This window comes from Rhamphochromis sp. 'chilingali' (assembly GCF_963969265.1).
Source record: "Rhamphochromis sp. 'chilingali' genome assembly, chromosome: 15".
NCBI lineage: Eukaryota > Metazoa > Chordata > Actinopteri > Cichliformes > Cichlidae > Rhamphochromis > Rhamphochromis sp. 'chilingali'.
The window spans coordinates 31,173,752-31,200,036 of NC_137942.1; the positions used below are offsets into that span (position 1 = coordinate 31,173,752).

Consider the following 26,285-nt stretch of genomic DNA (forward strand, 5'->3'; position numbering starts at 1 on the left):
TGCTCGAGGAGAAAAACTATGACAAAGTGTATTGACACTGTTGTCATTGAATATATACTGGGCAGAAAGGAGGCGATCCAATTAGAAATAATCTCTCTCTTTTTTGGTCAGGTTAGTTGTGCGTATTTCATCTGCTGCTGACTAACAGGGTAAGTTGGAGGGAAGCTCCCTGTTTGTCATGAAAACAAAACAAAATGTCAACACTTGAGTAGAAGAGAAGATGAGACATAGACATAAAGTGGATATTGAGGAAAATAAGATGCTTTGTAACCATTTGGAGCAACTCTTACTGGTAAAATACTTTTACACTTTATATTTAAATGAAGTCACTCAACTTCAGGATTAGCCTACTGTACTCTTATGATACTTAGTCAACTAAAACTACACTAAAATTAAAAGAGGTTAGAAGCTTAAAATACATCTACAACTAAATGGTTAAAAGACTGAAACTCAAAATTAGCTGTCAAAATGTTACGGAGTGAGTTGACTGAATTCTTACAGGAATTTTTCAGTGTCTGCGAACAAATATTAAATTTGGAATATGATGAGAAACCTATACAGAAATCAAATAGAAAATCATCAAGTAAATGGTGATGTTTTAAATCAGGCCTGTAGGGTTTTAGACAACACCCTGGGTCAGCACACCTGAATCAAACGATTAGTTCATTACCAGGCCTCTGGAGAACTTCAAGACATGTTGATTTTAGCCATTTAAATCAGCGGTGTTGGATCAAGGACATCTAAAACCTACAGGATACCGGCTCTTGAGGCCTGGAGTTCTGTTTTAAATGAACAGTGTATCTCCTAAGACTCATTCTATGATTTGCTCTTAATAGTGGCCACATTCACATTTAGACATGGAACTGAATTAAAGAGGCTTCAGGTTTAGTAACAGAACCATGAGAAGAGGCCAGCATTATGAGTAAATCATGATTTAAGAAAAACAGTTAACAGCTGAATGCAGAGCTCCAGACTTCTCATTTATTTCTTTGTCCTATTTTTTTCAGCACCTGCTCCATAGGATGAAGAGGATATTCGTTGATTCTTTTTTGTTCTCTAAATCATAGTTTAATCCATGTGACCCACCCAGTATGCTACTTATTGAAAAACTGTTAATGAAGCGACTGTGCCGCACACTGAAACAAAGTTAAAATGAGATTATAGTGAAATGTGACGAGCTGTTTTTTTATGATAGGTGAAGATATCTAGAAAAAATGTTTCTTTCTGTTTAAACCTGGCTGAGAGGTTTCATGCTAGGTTTTGATTGAGATCAGGGGTCTCAAACTCTAGTCCTTGAGGACTGAAGTGGCTATTCAGCTATTTGATTCACGTTACAGCAGCTCATGAGTGAATGAACATGGAGCAATAAAAGTACTTTTAGAAGTACATTTTTCCAAACAACATTACTCAAATTTAGTAGGGTTAGGGGTTGCATGCAGTCAAGTTCTATAGTCAAGTGCTATACTCTTGCTAATGACCTACTAATTGTATTCAGTTGTGTTGCAACAGGTATACGTGGTTCAGGACACCGGCCCTCGAGGACTGGAGTTTGAGACCCCTGGTCTGGATGTGATGTTAACTTTGACTTTTCAAACAAATTGAATCTGTTATTGCCACTGATGGTCATGTACCATTTAGATGCTATTGCTCAGTGATTAGTGTCTCTAACCAATAAAAGTTGAAATCAAATCTTTTTAAAAGCCTGAAAGAGATGTCCTTTCACTTTTCAACCAACTCCAGAACAAGAGACATTTTTTAAAGATTATGACGGCCTCACCAGACTTAACCTGAAAAAAGCTTTACCCATGGGTGTGAGGGGATTGATAGGAAACCTTATACAACTTAACCTTTATGCAAAACATCCACATTTACTGTAGAAGGCAGTGGGAAACTATTTTTGATTTCATGATGAGAAACTGTACACTTACAAAAGTGAAAGATGGAGCTTGCTTGTTCCTAATGGCACTGAGTTGCACTGAGATGGCACTGATTAAATGCAAAAAATGTAAACAATGACAATGTCTGATGATAATCATCAGTAATGGCACATGTCTTTGCTCTGAAGTCTCTATGTAAACAGGAACACACATGCATATGCACACTTTTTGAAATGAAGGGTTTTTTCCACCTCCTCGTTCATCTCTTTCCTTCTTCAATTCCACGCTTTCTTTGCAGCACGGAAAATATATCCTGTTTAAATTATGGAAATTTGAGAAGTTATCCTGTAAAGTTATTACCCATCATTTATACTCAGTGGAATATTTTCAGTGCCTGCTTCCTTTCTTGTTCCCTCCCTCCTCAGTCCAGCACGTCTCTTTCTAGAACACCCAGGTGACCGGGACCCACTGGGGGTTTTTGGAAACCGTTTCCAGCGCTGCTTTGACGGTGCGGTATGTCTCGTCGAGGTTGTCGTTGACAATGCTGAGGTCAAAGTAGTGACCATAAGCTGTCTGGATTTTAGCACTCTCATCGCACGTCCTCTGCAGCTCTTCATCCTGTGAAGGAAAACAGATAGCAGGGCTGTTAATCACAGGACTTCTGCTTTGACTGATTTCTCATTATTTGCTGCTTCCTGAGTTATTCATCTTCTTTATGTGCATATGGTTGTACTGTGAGCAATTCCTACCATCAGCGTCTTGGTGACGACCCCTGCCTCTGCAGCTGACTGATTTAGGGCCTTGAGCACCTCGAACTCTGGAGCTTGAAGGAACACGATGTAGGGCAAGAACTCAGAGGTCCGCAGAACTTTGAGAGACTAAAATTAAGACACGCAAGCAAAATCAACACAAGTACATTAGACTGAAAGAGTCTCTTGCAGGCTCTAAACTTTTTGACCCACTGGGCTAATCCACCACAAGTTACCGACTGACGAGAGTGAAAGACTGTTTTCTCTTATCAGTACTCTTAATAAGATGCCCTTGAGTGAGGCACATGACACTATGCTGACTGAATGGGACTGACTGTGTCAAACAGATTTAAGATAAAGTAGAGAAGTTGTCATGGGATTACGATGTGAGGAATGTGGAGGGTTTTATTTTGTGGACCCAAATGGATGCAGGAGATCAAAGTCTCTCTCCCACCCCATGCAGGAGACTCTGACAGCACTGAGCAGCTGCTTCAGTGGCTGCAGCACCCACCATGTGGGACAGAGAGATTTCACAGGTCTTTCCTTCCAACTGCTGTCAGATTCTACAACATGGTCTCTTCAGATGACACACACGCACACACACACACACACACACACACACACACACACACACACACACACACACACACACACACACACACACACACATCCAATACACTGTGTTAACCTTCGCCCAGTCTCCCTTGTATGCAATATTATGCACAATGCTTATGTGCAATACCACGTGCAAATTTTTCTACTTTAAGGCCATGTACTGGTTAGTGATCACCATGTTTTATGTGGACGGAGCGGCCTTGACTTGATGGCGGGATCAGAAAAGCAGAGAAGATGAAGAAGAAGCGAAAAGCAAAGTCACAGAAAAAGATGAAAACTATCTAAAGTTTGTGACCATTTCAAACAAAGGAAAACCAAAAATGCTGTACAGTGTGTTCATGGTAAAACTGAATCAGCTTACCACAATAGCACAACGACATTGATTCAGCATCTCAAGCACAACGTAAGTTAGAGCATTTCACTTTAATAAACTGGCAATAGAAACTATTAGAAGCATGTGTGTAATGTATACAGGATTCTGTCAAATTAGCCCCTAATTTTCACACAAGACAGTAAAGGTGCTGCTGCTTATGATTACTGCTAAAACAGAAAAGTCTTGTATGTGCACACCTGAGGGTTGGCGTCCAGTATGCAGACCCGCCCTGCCTCCACCACCTCATGTATGGAGTCGATCTTCAAGCCGTACAGGTTGCCCTCATACTCTCCATGTTCTAGATAGCGCCCGTTCTTGATGTCTGTTTCCATTTTGCTGCGGGTAGTGAAAGCAAACATCCGACTCTCTCGCTCTCCCTTTTTGGGTTTTCTGGAGGTGTCTGCGCAAATACAAGGAAGGGAAGTTACTATGATCAGTTTATTAGCTCAAGCCAACTAACATAGCTCTCCAACCCAAAATGTAAAAATTTTTAGATGGATGGTGGACATTTTAGTCAGTTTGTCTGCCACATTTGGTAGCAGACCCCACTCTGAAAAGTTGTTTTAATAAAATCTTCTGCTATTAAAGTCTAAACTGTGGCCATTCCTTTTTCAACCCTTTGAGAAACATTAAAGGTGAGTATTGATCTATATTAGTCCAAATAGCTCTAATAGGTTGCTCTAGCCTTTCCCAGTAATATCTTCCCTTGGGGCCTATTGTACAGGCCTCTGAAACCATCCCAGGATAACAAGTGCCACAACAGGTGCAATCAAAAAGGTTTGACCTGCAAAGTTAGTCAGCTTTTTTCCTATCAGGGGAAGCAGGGAAGACATCTGGACATGAAGGCAGTCAGGTTGAGCGAGTCCCCTCTGCACCATCTACTGGCTGAGACTCAGATGATGCAGAGGGGACTGATCAGAGGATCAGGGATCAAGATGTTTTTTAATCAGAGAGCCGAAATCAACTTCCTGCATAGGGGTTTGTGGGCCTACCGATCGACTCAATATAATAAAAAAACAATTCTAGCTACTTTAGCAATAAGAAGCAATAAGGCAATGGAATATATCAGACTTCATACATGGAATTATGGTCCCAAAGAGCTGTGGATCCCTCAGTAGAAGCTTATTCTTTAGTCTCCGCCTCCCCACACCTTGAGCACCTATCAGAATCAGAGTCTTCCTCTTGAAAGGTGGGACCTTGGCCACCTCCTCATAGAGCAGTATCTCATGTCTGTCAAACTCTGAGGGTGAACAAAGAGCAGAAAGTAAGGACGAAGCAGTAGGAATATTTTACCCCAGCAGAGCTAAACTGATCCTGGCCCTGTTTTATTACCTGCATTTTTGGTGGTCACATACATCATCTTCTTCTTCTTCTTTCCTCCAACACCAGTACACAGATTTCCTGTTGCATTGTTGGAGCACAGCATTAGTGTAGGCAGAGAACTGAAGCCAAACTTCAAACTAAAGTAATTTATGAGCATCAGTCATGTTTCACAACTACTAACTTGTACTCATTTGCCCACAAGCTGGCTTGTAATGATCAGTCATGTTCATGCATGTGTCTCTGCCAGATATTATGTCTCATACACATTTAATTTTTCCTCTTTAAGTTCTAATATTCATGTTTGTGCTTCTAAAAGGGGAATTAGATCTACTGGATCTACTGATAAGAGCTCCCTTACAGAACAAAACCCTTTCTGTGAACTCGAACTGAATTAGCAGTTGTTCGAATGCTTATGCAAATCTCACATTTACAGAAGTGTAAAAAATGACACATCATTGACTGGTAACGTTTAGCAAAGAAAACCTTTTTTCTTTTACAAAGGTTGGACATCAGAGAGCGATGGTTCTTATATGCCATAATAACTGGGGTAACTCCCACATATGAAAGTGGGAGTATGTTCAAACTTCTTTTCTTGTAATCTCATACAGGTTCATGCTATAATGCTCAATGTTATATTGAAAATATTTCTTATAAAAAGTTAAGTCTAAATATTCTTAAAACATTGTAGACCAGTGCACTGGCACATTGTGAAATTTAAACATGTGAGCAAACTTCATGTACCTGGCGTGTTTGTGCACCACCACACGGCAGTGACAAATAATCAATAAACCATGGGCTGCAGCAACACACACCAGACATGTGAACATAATGCCCTTCCTTAATGAACACCTACTTAATACTTAACACTTTCAGAAGTCTTTTTTTTTTTGCTGCCATATGTTTATTAACGATTTATATTTCTGTTTACAGTATAATATGCTAATATAGTTCAATACAAATGGGTCATATTCTGTTGTGTTCATGAAACATTTTTGGCTTTTACCCCAAAGCTGTAAAAGGCTGATGGAGTACTGTCGTCACCCTGCAGGGCAGCAGCTTGGACACTCACGTTTGTGAATGCTATAACTTCAAAATGTGCCAATGTGGGATTTTGAAATGTTTTGGATTTTGAAGGTGCAGCTACTAAAATTTCAGATGAGTTTGAATCTCAGCGACACTGACCTCAAGGTTTCTTCAAGTTTCCTGAAAATCTTGTGATGCAATAATTCAAGGAGGAAGTCACCTATGATTATCTAACTGATACCATCCACTAGGAGGCTGCAGAGCAACACTGGCAACCACCAGTATTTTAATAATATTTTACATCCATAGTGAGATGATTTCATTAAGGCCCAAAACACACACTGCGTCCATGCTTTGATTAGAATCCAGGCCCTCTGTTAAAATAAAGTCACCATCATCACAACCTTATTCGTTCTTTCATATTACCTGCAGGTGCCAGCTCCACATCTCTCTTGACAAAAGCTTTCCTTTTTTCCTCAAGCATCTGACTAGGGATTAACCCAGCACTCCCACCTTCCACATGACGTGCCTGCACAACAAATGAAGAAAAAATTAGCAAAGCAATCCAAAGATATGAAAATGTGCACACAGGAAGCTATAACATGTTCACATAAATACTATTCTGTCACCTGCCACCAGTTGACATCATCCTGATTGACTATTTGCAGGATATCCCCGGTCTCAAACCTTAACCCCGCCTCCTTGCAAGGAATCAGGTTGTCGTTGGCTGGGTCATAATCATAGTGACACTTAAAGAATACCTGGAGAAATACATAGAGGTACACATCTTTATTTCAGTGGTGCATCCCAAGTTAAAATCCCTTTAAGACTAGAACTGCTAGGAGGGGTTCATGTTACCACAGGTGCCATTACTGAGGTGCTGCTTGCAGTAATGGCAAAGATGCCATTTTTTAAGTTCACTTAAGTTGTTTATTTCATCAAATTTTTCTAATTTTAAGTCAGATTTGGCAAAACAAGGATTTAAGGTGAATTTTGAGGGATTTGAATGGTTTCATCAATGAGTTTTAAAATTTAATTGCAGGTTGTAAAGTTTAAAACACACTTTAGAATAAATAAACAAAGACTGGACAAAACTACCACAACAGCTTACACACTTAAAAAATATAATTAAGACCAAACCTGCACACTACCCTGCCTCAGTCCGCAGCTTCACCTGCTGAGGTGCTGCTCAGGCCTGAAAGTGAGCAGGGCGCTGTTCTCTTGATTTCACTCTTTAGTTATTTGGATTAGTTCCCCACACTCTGGAGTCTCTGTTCATTTCAGTTCCCTATGCTGCCCTACACAGCAAGTTACATACCTGGTTCTCCATGCCTTCGGTCTCACAGTCTGCCCAGCTCAATATCCCACCCTGAGCCCAGCAGCAATTACTCATGTTTCATCTAACTACATTCCCCTACATATTTATTTATCAATCACATATAGCTAGCTCTGACTCATGTAACAGCAGCATTTAAGTCAAAATGTGTGTAAACAATCGTATTGCTAGGCAGCCCAATGTGGCACAACAGTGATTTTACATCAGTTTCTATGCGGTCGAAATAACATCCTTGGTGGTTCTATGTAAAAATGGTTATACTTTCTTTTCTCTTTTGATCCCAAACACCCCAAAATTCAGTATTTGATGAAGAAATCCATTTTTAAAACGGCATGAAATATGAGATCACGTGGTTTTAATTTAACAGAGGTCAAAACAAGGTTCTAGTGTTAATGAAAATAAGTTTCTAACAATGAAATTCAGTTAATAACCAAAAAATAAATAAATAAATAGAAACCCTGACAAATAAGGAGAATAGATTTAGCCCCATGTGTCTATTCTGTGTGTGGTGTGTTTATGTGTCACCTGTACAGGTGGTATGGATTCATGATAACTTGGCAGTATCTTCAGAACCACAATTCCACTAGCTGCTTGCAGCTCTTCCTGTAAAACCCTGGGGTCCCTGCCCACTTCTCGTCCATTCGCCTGTCAGTAAAGTAGACAACAAGAGTAATGACAAAAAAGATTCCTTACATGTCTTAAAGGTTAAGCGAAAGGGTTTTAAACAGCTGACTAGAGTTTTACATTTAAATTTGCAAATTCGATCAGTTGGCTTAAATATTTACAGAACTTTGAAGCATGTAAAAATTAAAAGCCTCTTGTGGACTATGCAGATGACGGACAAATTGAACAACTGAAAATGTACTCTTAAGGTGTTAGCCCACTACAGAGCACCAGAACAGGTCCCAATAGCCCTGTCAGGAGGGATAGACCTGCCCAGTGCAAGCAAGCTACACCACAGAGTATTTAAACACAGGTAAGTATCTGCTCAAACATCCACTCAAATGAATAAAGTTCCACAGATTCCAGGAGTGAAACTCCAATAACTGCAGCACCAAAAACCCCTGAATAAAATGTCAAAAAAACAAACTTTCACTAGCAAATGATCCTTACTTTTGCTATTTTTTCCTGATCTATTCATTTGCACAGTATTGGGATTGAACTGCTGTGGGTTTCTGCCCCATGCTTTCATAAGAACACATAGTTTACCTCGCCATCTAGTGGTTAAACAATAGTATGGACACAGATTTATGCATTTAGACTTTCAGAACGCCGTGATCAATAAACAGCCGATAAACAACAGATTTTTTCTTATGGTAGTTGTGGAGGTACGCAAATAATCCGGGGCATTTCATGCTTGAGCCTGACCTTGAGTCATAGCGGTTAACAAGTTGACACTCAAGAAGAAATAAACACAAGAGAACAAGAGTCGATAAGTAAATGCTTAACGAGACGATTGATACGGTAATACGGTAATATCGGTAAGCTTCATATGTAAATCAGGCGGGAACTCAGAACAGCATAAAAAAAACTGGAGACATGTGAAACAGCTACTGCTGTAAAAATAGCTTCACTCCCAAGAATCACAGGGACAGTGGGCCAGGTGCACTGATTTCCTGGAGTCTCAGCTGGTCTCCTGTTAACCTCACAGTGAGACACATTTTAATGTAGATGAAACAATGGAAATATAATGCTTTACAAAGTGAGCTTTGGAGACGTTACCTCTGAACAGTCTGCAGTAGCTGTCTACATGTTTCTGTCGGCTCTTGCATTCATAGGACGGATAGTCTTAGCAGGAAACCAAAAAGTATATTCTTCATCAAATACTAACTTACTGAAAAAAGTAAACAACTATCCTATAGAACTAAAAATGCAAGGTTCCACCATAAACCAATAAATTAGAGGATAATTGAAAATGAAACTAAGGAAAACAAAAAACAAACAAAAAAGAAAAAAGCAACACACCTCTTTGATGATATCGCCGACGTGCAGCAGCCCTTGTTGGTCTATCATCCCACCATGAAGAATACGAGCTATCACCAGCTCCCCACCCTCCACCTTGAATGTCACACCCTGGAATACAGTTATTACTGGCTATTATCTCCATCATTAACACTAATAAAAATCTGCATCCATAACCCAAATGGCACCAGCATACAACCCACACAAGCATTTATTATTTCACAAACTGAATGTTTTTAAATGGGAAACACAAAAGGTGCAAACAGTCCAAATTCTAATAACCTACCAGATGCTCCCCGGCTATTTTGCGTATGCCCACCATGCGGATGGCATCAGGTGGAAGGTGGTTGTGTGCTTGGCTGTCTTCTGGTTCATGATCCACAAAGTCACATGGGCTGGGAGGTGGACTTTCACATGCTTGAGCTGCCACTGAATCATGTGTCTCCAGCAGAGACTGAGGCACAAAATATCATGCATGAAATATTCGTTTTCCTTCAATTAACCACCTCTGTGACTGGAATACAGTGAAAACACAAAGTGGGAAACACTGTGTGTGTGACTTTGTGTGTTCCACACCTGGAAGTGAGGCTGCGTGAGAATGCGAGCAAGCTCGGCTGCGGTGTCAGAACGATTGGTGAATGGGTCCAGGTCTCTCAGGATCTCCTGCAGGAGCTCCACATTATTCTCCCTCACGGGTGACAACCGTGGCTCCTTCAGGCTCTCCTCTTGCTCCTTACGCACGCATACAAACACGGTTACAAAGATGAGAGCGTGCTGCAAGTGCAAGTATGAATGACAGAAGCGCAGCAAAATTTATTGAATTTAAAATATGTGTGTGCACGAGTGCATCTGTGTGAAGTCTACCAGAGGGCTTTCCATGATGCCTTTGAGGTAAATGAGGTCCAGGTCATTGGCTGTGGTGGAGCTGGCCGTGCTGTCGCTCATTGCGTCCAACACTTGGGGCACTGTGACACACACACACACACACACACACACACACACACACACACACACACACACACACACACACACACACACACACACACACACACACACACACAGTGAAGGGAAGAACAACATTAAGTAAGGGAAACATGGTAAATGAGACAGTAACAAATGACACAGAGCTTGTGTCTATAGTTGTAACTCTGCTTTAAACAAGCACCTGGCTTCCTGGTTTTAACAAAGCTGTGATGTAACTGTCTGAATTCTGCTCATTATAGGGAAATTCCTCATTGGAATTCAACATCCTTTTAATTTCAAAAATAGATACTTACGCGAGTATGAGTTTATAACTCCATATTAATCTAATGGCATGGGTTAAAAAAGCTGCAGACTGTGTGTTGTGTCAGGTAGGGGATACTGTAGGGCTGACAAATCAATCAAAACCGACATTCAGGACCTCAAATTGACATTTTTTGTCTTTAAATTCAGTTAATACTCCCCCCAGTGTGTACTGTCTCCTTTAAAACATACTACCGAGTGTGGTGGCACACGGTCTGTTGTTTGGATGCATTTTTGGCTTTAGGAACGACAACATTGAACAAAGAGAAGAAAACAGAAAGCTGCAGGCTAAAATCATGTGCTAGAGAAATGAACTGTACATGTATTGCTTTGCTTTGCTTTGGAAGTTTGAGAAAATTTCAACTTGCCAGCACAGCTTGTTAGCCGGAATGCTGCCTTAAGGTTAAAGTTTAAAGTTGAAATTTAAAATGAAAGAAAACTAGATTATGACTCATAAATACAGCCTACAGCAGTGCTGTTATGTACAAAACTGCAGTGAATTTAAGAATTTCTATATTTAGTCATATTCAAGGGAAGTATGCTACAATGTAACAAGCTGCAATTATGTAATTTTTTCATTTTTATTTATTTTAGTATTTTCATATTATTGAATTTGATATTACCAGATGTAATCAAAGGCCACAGGTGTAAGCAAACCAGCATCATATATATATATATATATATATATACTACAGCGCTATCATAAATATTGGTATTTGGGGGCATCAGTCGTTTCCTGGAGGATATTCTACAGTGTAGCTGTAACTGTAAAACATCTGTTATCATTAATTAGCTTACAAAGAGCAAATACCACCATTTTTCAGATTAGTAACACATTCTCATATTTCTGGTTTTTAATCTTTTGTGAAACTGGATTTTAGGAGAGAGCTGTGAATAAAGAAAACAGAAAAAAACAATCATGTGGCGATGCTAAGCTGATGTGGAGTATAGTGTTTGGTCTCACCAGGCTCTGTCCTGGTGGAGGCCACGGGCATGGTAGAGCTGCAGTAAATCTGAGAAGGACAGAAAGAAAAAAAGGAAAGAATGATCAACAAAATAAATGTAAGTGCAGGTCTGAAAATAAGACACTGACAATAATGATAAAGACGTTCAATGAACACCAACATTTTAAAAAAGCTTGTTTCCTTCGCTGCTACATTCAGATGGGGATGATTTAGTACAAATGATGATGTCCTCTATTCATGCCGTGCAAACCACCTGCTTTTAAACTCACTGGGCAACTTGCAATACAAAGATAAACACTTTCACATGAATAAAAGCCTCAAGATTGGAACCAATTGGACAAGTTAACACTCTTAATATATAGGCCACTGCACCACTTACACGCAGTGCAGTACACCACTACAGCCTCAGTAATACACATTTTTTAAAAACAGCCTTTGAGCTTATATGATTTTACCAGGCTTTTTTACTCCTATAAATGGCTGCAGGAAGAAGAAAAAGGGGAGAGCACAATTGCAAGTAATGTACTGGCATAGAAACATAAACACTACAGCCAGGGTAGCTATTTATCCATTTAGGCCTGAAGCTAAATAGCTGAGCTGATATATCTCACATGCACTACAGCTCTGAGTTTTTTTAGTGATCATCTGACAGAAGTGGATATGAGACCAAAAAATTGGAGAGTTGTCAGTTATCATAGATATATGAAGAACCAAATCTGGGCTTTAACATGTTTTTCTGTTCAGTTCTGACATTTTAGTAATTATTTTTATAGCATGATTTAAAAAAGCAGATTCAGCAGTCTAAAATATTCATGTTAAACATTTTAATCATCCTTTTCTGTCGAGACTTATGCTGCCATCCTGCTGACTGAGAGTAACAACCGCGTGATAATAACTGATGACTGGGTTCAGTGTGTGCTATAAATTAGCATGAGATAAAACTGCACTGCTCAGTTGCTGCACGTGGGAATGTTTGCGGGTGTATACGGTATGCTCGTGTTTTTGAACCCCCTCCCCGCCATAACGCAGCACGACAAACACACAGGGTGCAGTGATGTCAGCGACTGAGGGTGGAGCTCCACTGATTGTTCTGGAATTGAACATGCCTGGCAAAAGGGGAGGGGGAGGGCATGTGGGTGTGACTAATCTATACACTGCCAAGACAGCACACACGATACAATGGCAATACAGAGAAAGTGAGAAGGGAACAAAGAGGCACACATCCCCTTTAATGCTTTCTATCTATCTATGCATTTATCTATGCTTGTTGCTATGACAAGCTGCTGTTGCAGTTTGTGGCTGCCATGGAAACTCATCTTCCCTCAGTTTTGCCTTCACACACACACCCTGCTGTTTATACTAGAGTAGGCATTACACAACACCTCAGGCAAAAGTGGATGACGTAAAAGGAGAAGCTGTAAGAGTGAGACGTGTGGAACGGGATGGACTGGATGTAAAGTATAATGTCTGAAAGATGAGATTCACACCATCATCCAGCTTTGATGCACATTTTATCCAAGCTGATGACAACAAATGTGAAAGAAAACATTACAAGATTTTAATCTTGGATACTACCCTGACCTGTTTGGGTCTAGACTGGCGACAGCAAAACTCCATGAATAATAATGAACACCATAAAAGAGAGAAACTGACTGAGCATAGGATGCTTCGGTGCTTAGCACTGTTGTCTCACAGTGAAACTTTTTAAAGTTCAAACCTGCGCCTTCCTTTTTCAATCTGTTCTTCCAGTTTCCTCCAGTAGCTCCAGTTTCTTCCCAAACTGAAAACACGTCAGGTTAATTCCCCTGACCAAGGGACTAGCCTACTGGCTGCCCACTGCTCTTAAAAGGGGCACCCCCAAATCATATTTACATATTTACATTTTACTCCAGTCTGTAGTACCATTTATCCAACTAAATTATTTTGGTTATGAGTCACCTAGTTTATTCCGTTTTAGAGCAGAATGTGTGTGTGTGTGTGTGTGTGTGTGTGTGTGTGTGTGTGTGTGTGTGTGTGTGTGTGTGTGTGTGTGTATATCCTCAGTGTGAAAAAAACAAAAAACAGATGTTGCAAATCTAAGTAGAACCACGGACGGTGCGCCTGAACTGAACTCACACTGTGTATGTATGACTCATCAAATAAATGCACATCGTGAGTAGCAGCATAACTTCACTGAGCTGTATGACAATGAGTATGGGAGTACAATACTTTTTCTCTTTTGTTGATATTACTGATGAGGACGTGGACTCATTCTATGTGGATGAAGTAGGCTGCTCAGCTACTGTACATGTCAACTACAATAACAGCCCAACACAGACACATTAATGACTGTGTTTAAAATGCTGTGAAGTCCATTTGCTTTCTGCTTCCTCACACGTTCCAACAAACACCCCTCCTCGTCCTCCTGCTTCATCGTCACTTTTTTTAACACTTCTTTCCCTCACAGCTTCCTCAGCTCTGCACTCTGTCCTGCTGTCTCACTCCCCTCTGCTTTTTTAATCCTTTTTTCTTGCTTGCAGATCCCCTTAATGATGTTCCCCTCCTTCTTACCTTCCTCCCATCCTTTCCTCTCTATTACTCCCTTATTTATGCAACATCCCTGCCCCTCCTCCATTCACCCCCCACCATCATCCATCTGCTTAGCTACACCAGGACAGGCCTGCTGTATGTAAAGAAACAATTGTAGAAAGCACATGCCGGCAAAAGCTGTTTGGCTGTGTGCTGTACTACATGCCAACATGGTTTAAACTGTGTCGTTATCCTGTATTTAGTAAAGCTGGTTATTTCAAACGATTTATTCCTTAGACTTGAGCTAAAGTGCTGTTTTATCCTCATTTTCTTTTGTACTATTTTACCATTTCAAAAGGAAAATCCCAACCAAGCAGATATAATAGCTGGACTACAACTTAACTGATGACAAATGTAGTGTGATTATTGTTTCTAATCATTATTATTATTTTGAGTCTCTGAGATGATAACAAACACACAAATCATGTCAGTTACTAAACTTCAACAGCAAGAGAATTACTCAGAATTGTTATTGAATTGTTAGAATACATAATAAAAAAGAAAAAAACTTTAAGAGATTTATGGTATTTAATATTATGGCTTTATTAAGCAATTTTAAAAAAGCTATATTTGTCAAGTATTAGGACAGATGAGTCTAGCTTGACAAACTGTCATAAAATTGTCAGGGTGAGTGTGACTCTAAGTCTTAAAACAGTTTAACTGGTAGCCTAACTACACTACCATTAATATAACCAATGAATCCCTCAGCAAACACACAATAAACGACACAGGTGCAAATACACCAGTGCAAGCAGAGAAGTCTACTAATTAATCTCAGGAGTCATACATAACAAAGCACCACACACACAAACACAAAAGGAGAGGGGGACAGAAAGACATGCAGATAGCCTGTCTGACAAAGGAAGATGCTAACCAAACATCACAAATGAAATGTAGCGCTAGTGGCGCGCGGTTATTTAAATACACTGAGAGAACCGCGCGCACACGCGCGCACCTTTGTCAACCTAGCTTTAGTGTATCTGCTCCCTTAAATAAACAACCCTTTTATTAGGATACTTTAATGATAAGACGTCGTCTGTTAATAAAATGATATTTGCGACACATAAAAACAAACTCACCCACCTTTAAACACAACAAGAGACGCTTCCTGCCGTCTGTGATGTCTCGTGCGCTTTTTGTTGTCGTCTGGTTTCTCGGTTCCCTCTGTGACTGGAAGAGGCAGAAAAATACACAACTTCCGAGAAAACTTCAGAATAAAGGGCATTTAGCGAATAAAGCTACAATAAAATTGAATTATTAAAGCATTATATTTTTATATTTATATAAAAGTAAGAGTTGCCACTGAAATAAAAATTATAAAGCATGCAGGTAAACAAGAAGCGGGATGGGAATGTAATACTTTAACGCTTAGAATCAAGAGACTTCCGGTTGAATTGACCATATTCCCGGTGCTTTACGTAGAGGTGCATTAAAGGGCCAGTGCTTGTTTTGCTTTCACATTTTTTTCTATTGTTATAATTAATACATGAGCTATGAGAAGAATGTGTAAGTGTGAGAGCTTTTGTTTTTCCATCACAGTTTGTCCTAGAAATACTCAAATAAAATACATAAAAAGAAACATAATGATACCAGTGAGAAAGATACCTTTGACAATGTGATGTTGGTTTTCTCCCTGGTATTATTAGGCCATCTTTGCCTTCAGCATGACTGTGCTCTGGGATTAATTCTTCCTTTCTTTTGCTTCATGCCCCCCAAATTCAACAATAAAATAAGATCTGGTCTCTGAGGAAATTACCATTACTGCAGCTGTTTGTGTTTGTGTGTTTTAGCTCAATACTCCTAAATCTTCTGTCCCCACAGTAAACCCTCTTTCTTTTGTGCACTGCATATTAACCCTGTATGTTTCCCTAAGCATATAACCTGATAACTTTCATTTAAGCTTGATATTTTGTTACTGTCAGCATATCCTGTGACACATTGATGCATCTTATTCATCCACACCATAATGATCTTTTGTTGTCCAAGAACAATTAAACCCACACACACATTGCAGTTTGACTCAGTTCCACAAGGACTATTCAATTGCCAGAAACATTTCAGTATTACAGATTACAAAACATGACAGTATAAACCAGCTATAAATGTCTCAGAAAGCACCTCAGTCTTTATTTAAATATAACACTATATAGTTGCATTTTCAGTGCATTATCTATTCTCACCCAGAGCAAGTGACACAGTAAGAGTAAGAGATATAGATTGTGTTAATATCAATAACTCTCCTCATTAGAGTTTTTAACACTCAGAAAAACTGAAAAAAAGAGAGAGGGGGGTGGGGTGGGGGGTCTTATTAATTATTTGCCTTTTAAATTATTTCGGCCTAAAGCTAAACCTAATTTTCTGAGCTGTGTCCGCTGTTGCTGCGGGTTATTTATATTTATACTGTATTATTTATATCATTATTTTATATTAACTATTGTTTCAAATTTTCTGAGTTCAGAGTAATGTGCAAATCACACTTTCAAGATTAAAGCTATGTGTTTAACAATTTTCCTGATTTTGCTACTCTATCCTTGCCATTTTTTAGAAATGTCAGAAGAAAATTGATTGAAAGGTACTTTTTGTATTCACATATTGCAAACTTAACCCGAAGTTTCACCACCAGGAGGCAGTGTTTTACCAGAAAGTGTTAGTGTAGTTGCCAACTCCTTTAAAAAACAAATAATACAATATCTGTCCTGAGATCTGGGTGATGCCGTGGCTAATGTTGTCATCTTACTGTTCTGGAGTTTCTGGAGTTAAACGGTGTTTGGGCTTTTCTGCACTGTTAGCAGCTCCTAAAACCTTTAGATTAAAAGCTTTGTTCTTACCGATGTAGAAGAAACAATGTCAGTTTACCGCCAGAATCATCCTTTACTCTCCAAGAGCTGTCTACGAGTCGGACTTCAGTGCACATCCTCAATTTGCTCCTATTGTATAAATCTAAACGTGGTTTATTTCCCAAAGTTGGCGCTGGTGCTTCTTTGCTGTTTCATTCAGCAGAGCACCTATTCCTCCATATCTAAGCGTTCAGCAGCATTTCCCTTGCCATTAATTGGAGCCTGTGCAGAATGGACACTATACTGATTACTACTATCTTTTAAATATATCTCTTCAACACAATACATTGATGTTTTGGACAAAGCCATTGTTTTTTGTCAGTCTCTTAGTTAAGTTTAGAAATGTTTTTGGGGAGGACGTTAAAATACCTTATTGGAGACAAAGGATCAGTTGAGAGGCAAGTCCCACTGTAAGATCAATAAGAAGTCTGTTGAACTCTGAATCAGGCAAAGCTATAGTAGCGGGTAGAATTAAAATACGGAGTTATAAATGAACATAAAAGGCCACAAAAGAAAAGATCATGAGTCCTTGGGAACTTTTATTCTCACAGAAAACATTTGATTCACATATTATGATGTTACTTTTCACAATACAAACAGCAAAACAAGAATCTCCTCCAGTCTGATGGACAGTCGAAGGACACCAAAGCTCACACGCACACACACAGACACAGTTCCACCTTCTGTGATTTCATATACATATATATTTTATTTTAATAATAAATTATGTACAGTTTTGTTGGAGTGACAGAGATGTGAAACAACAACAGGAGAAACAGAGGGAGGTTGTGATCCGTCAGAGATGCTCTTTTGTTGGGTTTAGAGTACAGGGAAGAAGAGGCACATGTCGGCCCCTCCAGGTGCATTCTGGGATGTACCCGGAGGGAATGTCCGATGAGGAGGGAGGAGAATCACCACATGTAAGAGTCATCATATCTGTTGAAAGACAGAGAGAGGAAATAATGTGCCAATGAGAGAAGAGTGTAAATTCTTTAAGTTCATGTGACATCTTCAGTTTTTACATTTGAGGATCTTTACCTTGATCTCTGGTCTCTGTTGTTATCGCCACCAAACAGCAGCTCTGCGACCACGTCCTCCTGAGCTGAACGCTTTCCATACCTGAGAGTGAAGAAGACATTTTTTTTTATTGTAAATTGCAATTGTGATCATTTTCATGAAGTTAAAGCTCAGTCTTTATGCTTTAATGTTGGCATTATTTTGGAAAAATAGATATTCATGACAGTTTGCCTCTGTAAATGTTTCTGTTGTTTAATAATCATTGTTAGTGGAAAGGTTCACCATTCTCCCCCTCGACTCAGACCACCACAGTGCATTTTCTGTTCTCAAAACGACTGCTGATCCAAACACTTCCTAATGCTGCTGTTTCACTCTCCTTTACAAAAACAGATTTGCTTTTATTGTAAATCAGTCACACAAAGTGCAGCTCATTGGTATAGAGTCAAAATAGAAGCAGCAAGGATCCCTTATACACTGACCTTTAATCCTTCTATAAGACTGGATCCTAAATTACCCATGATACAACCATGAATGCCACATTGGTGGTTGCTACAGAGGTCTCTATATAATACATAATAATCCACGTTTTTTAACAGATTTTCAAGAATTTAGTTACAAATATGAAAACACACGCCCCTCAAAGCTTGATATGAAATGAGATCTGCAGATAAGGTGTTTAGTCTTTTCTCCTGCCTTTTGTAGCACACGATTGCATTCAGGTGGAATGATTCTACAGCATACATCTTTCATGACTGCACACATCCTCTATATTATTGTAGGGATTATTTATCTGACACAAGATAAAATTTAATCTCTAGAGCCACAGGAAAAAATATACAGCTGTTCGTACAGGCTGAAAATCACTGAGTTGGCTGTGGCTCAGGTGGTTGAGCAGATCAATTACTGACTGGAAGGTTGGTGGTTTGATCCTTGGCTTCCCCAGTCTGCATGCCAATTATCCTCGGGCAAGATACTAACCCCAAGTTGCCCTCTGATGCGTTCATCGGAGTGTGAATGTGTGTGAATGTTGGTTAGTTTGCTCTTGAGTTTAGAAGTGCTTGTATGAGTGGGTGTGAATGAGGTTGTTGTATATAGTCCTTTGAGTACTCTGGGAGAGTAGAAAAGTGCTATATAAGAATCAGTCCATTTACTCATGACTTAGAAACCATAATAAGTTTAACCTCATTTGGCTACTGATGAAACACGCACGTCTTTTGTTGAGATATACACTGTATATCTGTATATACACTAATACATTGTGCCGCACTGTGGTTTTAGTCCCCTTGCCACTGGTTTATAAAATCAAGCCTGTAGCCATGCAGTTTGCCTTTACAAACAACTAATAAGTCATTCTGCTGTTACTGTGATAGGATGTCACCATTGTCAGTTCATGAAATTTCTTCCCTCCTAGCTATTCCACAGTCAACTGTAAGTGGTATCATTGCAAAGTGTATGCATTTAGAAATCACAGCACCCATAAGTTAGATTGGAGCTGTCAAATCCTGAGGCGCATAATGTGTAAAAGTACACTAAAGTACCAACAATCATCTGACGTAAACATCAGCAGAATATGAGCACTGGGAACTTCATAGCATGAGTTTTCATGACCATGCCGCTCCTGTAACTGTTATATGGTATATTTAATATTGTAGGTGGTCCAAAGGTCTTAAGTCACCCCACATTTCTATATATGTGGTCATGAATAAGAGTTCTCCAGGCTTTCTGAAATATTTCTGAAGTTTTCCTTTGGCCATTGACTGCTTTTCATTCATTTATGTGTAAGTGAATGTTTACAGAGGAGTTTTTTTTGTTTCTTTCTTTCATGTCTTGTGAAGACAACCAACACTGACCCATCAATGATTCAAGGATGATTCAAGTCACACAATTCAAGGGTTGGATTAGTTTTATCAAAACAGTTTGAATAGTATCTTTAGGTACTTTGTTACTAGCATTCTGTTGCATAAACATATATGTTTCCATTTCTTTAGTTGGATCTATGAATAATGCCAAAGATAACATTGTTTCACCAATAGCTGCTCCAAAAAAAGTGATTCCGAAAGAAAGAGTTATTAACGGAAAACTGGATATAATGTGCCCCACGTGCTTAAAAGTCTTTGGAAACTGGATAAGTGAAGAAAATAACAAAGCAGTGACAGGCCAAAAAATATACAGACAGCTAAACATGAAAGTGTGCTTTCATGATCTTAAGAAATAGAAAAACATCCAATGAAGACCTGTGAGATGCATGATCCATCTACTGTTTGCTGAAGCATTAGAAATGGTCTCAATGAAACGGTGGCTGTCAGGAAACCATGCTTAAGGAAGGGAAATGGGGACAAAGGTAGCCCAAATTATCAACCAGTGCCAGTAGGTCTTCTAGAGTGATAAACCAAATTTGAAAGTTCTGTATGAGTATGCACAGAAGAGCTCACGAGAGGTAAAACTGTGAATGTCTACAGCAATCTGTGTTATAGAATAAAGTTGGCCATACCAAATTTTGACTTTCAAGCTTGTTAAAATGTAGCTTTATACAATGCATTCTCATGTATGTATGTACACATTTTAATAAAACGCTGCACCTATTTTCCATTTGTGTAGAAAAATACTTTTTAAAAATGAGAAGTCAAGACTTTTGCACATCTCCACGACACTGTCTTTATGACAACACAGTTTCAATTGTCTGTCTCTAAATTTTCTCTTCCACTGCGCTTTTGAAAGTTCTCTTTGTGATTTTCTGCACCGCTTAGAGTTTAGAGTTCATTCTTAATCAACCTTACAATTTCCTGTTTTATTTTGAAAGTTATTTCCTTTTTTTCCTCACCCTTGTTAGTGTTTGATTCAGTTTGCCTGGGGTTTGTTATCCTGTTCCCTGGTGTGTGTTAAGTGTCTGTTCCCTAAGACTTTGTTAGGTTGTTTGTATGTTGTTTGCTTTTGTTGGTACTATATTTGTTTTTTTGAGATGTGCTTGTCATGCCGTCACTTTGGACACTTTGTGTTAATCAGGTTTTTTTTTTTGGTTTTTTTCTTATTGTTGGCAGGTTTCTGTCTGTGATTGTGTCCTTCCTTTCGAAATCATCAGCAGTGTGCAGCATCCTGATTCAAACCAGTGACCACATTTATTCCTCTCACAACAAACACATGACTTTTGGACTTTTGGTTCTGGTGCATCACACTTGTCCGTCAGTCTGTCACCTGTCTTCTCTTACCTCTACCTTTCCAAGCTGTTCCCTTTTGTTTGCTGCTAATGCTTTAATGTCACAGTCAGATTCAAATTCAAGAGTGTGTGTTTGTTTTAATGTGTGTACGAGGCTGTCATTTCCAAGTCTGGCTGGGTTTTTATCATTCCCTTGATGGGAAACCAGGGTTCCAAAAGAGCTTGCAAATGTAAAATCACAGAGCCGTTTAACTGAAAATTTACTTGGTAATGTGTGTGTGTGTGTGTGTGTTTATGTGTGCGAAACAATCATCTCAGGTCCCGCAGAGCGGCCTGCAGTTCTTCTGTTTTCCCATCAAACATCTGTTCCACCTCCCCTATGACCTCAGCACCCAATCTTATGCTCCGTTACTTCCTCAGTGTGTGCTTCCCTGCAGGTAAGCAATCAAGAAGCGCACATGTACTGTTTCAGCTGTCACACAGCTGGCAACATATCAGGATATAAAATGTTTTCACCGCTGGTTGATACCTCAATCTTCCTACCAATCTACCAATATTTTTTTCTTTAGCCTTAATGTGTCCTTTTGTGTCTTCTTCTCCCCAGTGGTGAAAGAAATGCTCGGATTTCTTACTTAAGGAAATGTAATAATATTATACTTTCAACATTTTCTGTTAGTGCTGCACTGAAATGATCAAGCAGGTTCACAGGCTCACGCCTGCAATTCCTACAATTGTGGGACCTTAATTTAAATCTAAAGCTCAATCTAAGGATTGAGTGTTCTTTTGAATTAATTTTTAATTGATTAGTTGTATGGATATTTGTAAAAAAGAAAAAAAAGACAAAAGTCACCAGAATTAAAATCCATCCTCTTTAACATCTTCACAGTCCTTCATGTGTTAAAACAGCTTTCTGTGAAATGTTTGAGCCAGTTGGGGATGAACGTGTCTTTGTTAGTTTTGGTATTTTTGATGTATTTGTGTATAATTTTCCATATAATTTGGAGTAGTAAGAAATGTTACTTACACTGAAAAGCGTGGCTACATGTGATGGTAACTGATAAATGCAATATTTAAATATTAACATTGTCACAATATAGCACATATGATATAATAACTATGCAAATTTTACTTTTGTTTTCTTTTGTTCATTTGTGGTTACACCTCATAGATCTATCAGTTGTATCTAGTGTGTCTAAACCTAACAAACACTCACACCCACTGTGAAAACCATAATGTGCACCTCTCTAGTGAAATGCAAAAACTTTCTATAGCACTGGATGTATTTAAATACCAATGGCCTATTTGACTTTCATGAATGAGAACAGATAGCTCCCGAGTGTGACTGTTTCCAATGATGAAACACCCTCTGACAATTCCATACTGGTGATCTTTATACCTGAGAGCAGCAGGCTTTAGCTTGGGCCCTGCTAACTGAATTTGGGCTTCTTTCTTGGGTCGGTCTGCGCCGATTTTATTGCTCTGGTCCCGCTCATTTCGAGGCCTGGAGGTTTCGGAGAGTGGACAGTAATCTAATCTATAATCTCATTGTGTGAAGTGTTGGGGAGGAAGAGGGTGTACATCACACATTGACAGAGCTCCAGGCTTATGTATGAACCAGCTTGCTTTAATGACTCAAGGAAGATAAAATGAAGTCTGGACTAAAGTAAGATCGGCAGGAAAGAAGCAAGAAAAGGCTCAAGTTCCCCACTAACACATTTAGCTTAACACCTACAGTTGGCTCAGGGTCATTAATTTTGAGGGGATTTTTCAAGGGCTGTTTATGAGTGATTTAACTCACATACTTTCTTCATGCCCAGCTTCATGTGGATCATCCACAACATTAAAAACAATACTTAAAGACTTGGGAAAGGTTATTAGTGTGGGACCATTAAATATTCATATTGGTGCCCTGCCTTGCAGGATTTTTTGGTGGAAGAAAACTGAACAAAAAAATTAATTCAAGCTTTTTTGTTTTTTCGTTCCACATTTTCAAATATGGCACACGTCATTTCATTGGTGATGAAGCAGATTGTGCTGTATCTTTTTTTCTTGTTTTTTACCTTGTTAAATTTACCTTGATATCCTTATTGAAATTTAATGCAGGAGATGAAAATGGTTTCTTTATTTGTTTGGAAATCACCATTTTCCTTCAAGTTCAGTCATTTTCTCATGGTACCAAATCTAAATGTCATTTGAGGACCACATTCATTTCAAGGCTGTCCTGAACAGCGGTGCCTGTTGGGCACACACTCGTGTATGTGTGTGTGGTCATACCTCTGCCTGGTGATCAGATTGATGTAGTGTCTCAGGGCAGTGTAGTATTTGGCCAGCTCTTCAGGAGGAGCATCCTCTCCTGGGTTCTCGGGTTTGGGGGGGTAGGCATCAGCCAGTGTTCCCAGACAGACCAGCACACACAGCACTAAGGCCACCAGCACTGTCCAAGGTTTCAGTATCACAACCATCTGTAACAAGGCACATAAATGCTATGGAAATCTAACCACTGTTGAAGTCTAATTTCCCATTGATTCATAATGAAAAATAACAAAAAAGAAGGAAATAATAAATAAATCCTAAATGAAATCTTACAAATAAATAAATACATTAAAAAAAGATGCTTTGAGTCTAATAAAGGCTATTGCCCTTTCCTGTCTAATGACAAAACCTTCGACCCGTACCATACCTCTCCTGAGGGGTGCAAATGTCATCTGTTTTCATCTGTAATATCTGCTCAGGCTGATGAGTAAATGGAGGTGTGTAAAGCGGTTAAACAAGTCAATATATACCTTTAATGTTTTTTAGGGCTTTGGGCTGTGATTGATTTTTTGTCAGCTCTTCCCTGAAAGTTGTTGTCTTTTGAAAGAAGATGAAGAAAATGGATTTGTCTCTAGAGGAGGAAACTGATTTCACGCATCTTCACGGAGGCTGTGGGTTTAATGGAGTTTACAGAAAGGTTTAATTTGCATTAATAATAATAATAACTAGCATGCTGTGTGAGGAACTGGATTTCCACTGAAGTGTATCAGCTTTATGACGATTATTTCATTATCACATCATACCATTACCAAATCTGCTCCTGCTGTTACAATTATTAATTAGAATCCTGGATTAAAGCCTTTCAACAAAGAGAGAAATCTTGCTGTAACTTCTTGTTGATAACTAAACAAGTATTTTTTTTTACAACAACAAACTATAAATCTGTGTATGTCTGGATTAACAGTCAGATAAAGTAACTGCATGTTCATTTTCCCCAGAAGTCACTGGTTTGCTCCATACCAGGTCTGCACAGATTTAAAAACTGCAAACTCGTAAATTTGCACAACTAACATAAAGCATAAAAAAAAATCCCTCTGTCCTCTGTCTGACTGTGGAGTCTGCGGTGGAAATGTCCAGAGGCTGTTGAAAATGGCAGTAAGGAGCTTAATTATCACTTGCATTAGTTTGGCCATTTCACTGTTTAATTTGTTTCACAATTAATTGAATTTTAAAAAAGAGATCTAAATTGAATTTCTTTTTTTTTTCCATTCAGACTTACAGAAAACCATGAAACTAACAGACGCTCACATCTGACAAGCTGCACCAGCTGCTTCAGGATTTACCTTCTGGGTGTTTTGGTCTATATGCTGTGCCACATTTAGCAGCGGATCGCACACCCACACTATTTAATCAGGCCAGAACTAGCAGTCTACAATCTAATTGTCTTTTAAAACTCTGTATGTAAATCTTGTCTAACCAACAACTTAAAAACAAAAAAGAACCGCAATATTTTGTGAAATCCTTAAAATAAAATATTATTGTAGCATTTCATTTATTTGTTTGTTTATTTATTTATTTATTTATTTGCGTTTTGCGACTTTTTTCGCATTTTCCATTTGCAGCAGTAAATCTCCACCAAGACTCTTGGTAGAATAACTGTATTATGTGAATGTGGCCTTCACCTACCATGAGTACTATGTTGCTGGAGTGTGAACCTCTCCAGACCGTTTCCTATTCTCCGTGCATGTGTGGGAGCAGATGAAAGTGTGCCAGAAACCTCTGCTCTCTACCCCCACTCGCACCCTGCAGCCCGGCTATTTATTTATTTGCTTATTTGCTGTATTTTCCAGTCCTTTTCTAAATAATTGCATGGGGTGAATTATAGATTAAAGTCGGAGTTGCTTCAATAAATAAATAAGAAAAACGTATATCCTCCTTTTATGTATTTATTCATTTGAAAAATATAAAATATTATTTAAAAAAAAAATAGCAACTGAGGCCACTAGATTTTGTTCTAAGTCCTTTTCCTTCCTTCAGCAGGTCTTATAAAGCTGATCTTCAGAATTTAGAGCAGATCTGATCAAGTTCAGCAACAGTGACCTTTGCGCACATTTCTGCTGTAATCGGTTATATTGAAGTTCTGCTTTTTAAAAAAAAAATACTTTTTAGACGAAACAGATGTGGATCCTGAGGCAAATCGATGGCATGTGTTGTGTGGTAAAACTAGGCTGAGCTGTCCGTGGTACTGAACGCGCTCCAGATGTCACCTCAGCCAAGCTACTGGACACCAATTAACGCTTAAAGGCAAGCGAGCAGAAGAAACCTTTTATTTTAAGTACGTTTTGCTCAGCAAAGTTGCGATTATTTTGATTTATTTATTTACCGGTATATAAACAAATCAACAAATCCCTATTGGAGTCAAAGAAAGTTAAAGCACGGGTTGTGTGAGAAGTGTGGAGACTTACTTTGAGAAGACTTTGGAGGTTACAGGTAGACGTGGCAGCCACAGGTGGTCTCTCGCAGCAGCAGAGGGTTTACTCTCTCTCCTCCTCGGTGTCTTGTTTTCACTCTGCAGGTCGCTGTACCTTGCTTCCAAACTCCGACAGAGGTTATTTATACAGTTTAGCAGCAGCGGAGAAGGGAGGGGTTACACCGCGTGAGTGTGTGAGGGAGACGGGTGGGAGTAGAGGCCGAATGAGTCAGATAGCGATGGTGATGATGATGATGAGACATTACTAAGGAGTCGGTCACGCAGTCAGTCTTGTGTTTCTGATGACATTTTGGGCCATGACACTCAAAAGCTGCATCAGTGCAAAAAGAAAAAAAAAAGAATGTTTAGTGAGTTTCCATCTGTTTACTCAAAGCTCTGCATAACCCAGACTGGGCTTATCTGGCCACCAGAAGTCCTGGCTCAACTATCCAGTAAAGCAACCTGTTACATTCGATATG

At 39.1% G+C, this 26,285-nt stretch overlaps 2 protein-coding genes across 2 annotated transcripts; both read right to left on the reverse strand.

Annotated features, from left to right (window-relative positions):
* Positions 1-596: 596 nt before the first annotated feature.
* mpp2a (MAGUK p55 scaffold protein 2a) lies at positions 597-15,238 on the reverse strand. The gene is made up of 14 exons (XM_080906178.1): positions 15,159-15,238; positions 11,507-11,555; positions 10,123-10,223; positions 9,835-9,990; positions 9,545-9,712; positions 9,262-9,369; positions 7,822-7,941; positions 6,590-6,721; positions 6,387-6,489; positions 4,947-5,015; positions 4,693-4,854; positions 3,812-4,014; positions 2,627-2,755; positions 597-2,495 (listed from the first exon to the last, which is right to left on the reverse strand). Exons 2-14 carry the CDS (start codon positions 11,535-11,537, stop codon positions 2,319-2,321), a joined length of 1,659 nt encoding a protein of 552 aa, XP_080762304.1. The 5' UTR covers positions 11,538-11,555; positions 15,159-15,238; the 3' UTR covers positions 597-2,318.
* A 2,206-nt stretch (positions 15,239-17,444) lies between these two features.
* pyya (peptide YYa) lies at positions 17,445-25,916 on the reverse strand. The gene is made up of 4 exons (XM_080905596.1): positions 25,802-25,916; positions 23,358-23,545; positions 17,951-18,031; positions 17,445-17,848 (listed from the first exon to the last, which is right to left on the reverse strand). The coding sequence occupies exons 2-4, from the start codon at positions 23,543-23,545 to the stop codon at positions 17,824-17,826; spliced, it is 294 nt and encodes a 97-aa protein (XP_080761722.1). The 5' UTR covers positions 25,802-25,916; the 3' UTR covers positions 17,445-17,823.
* Positions 25,917-26,285: the final 369 nt, after the last annotated feature.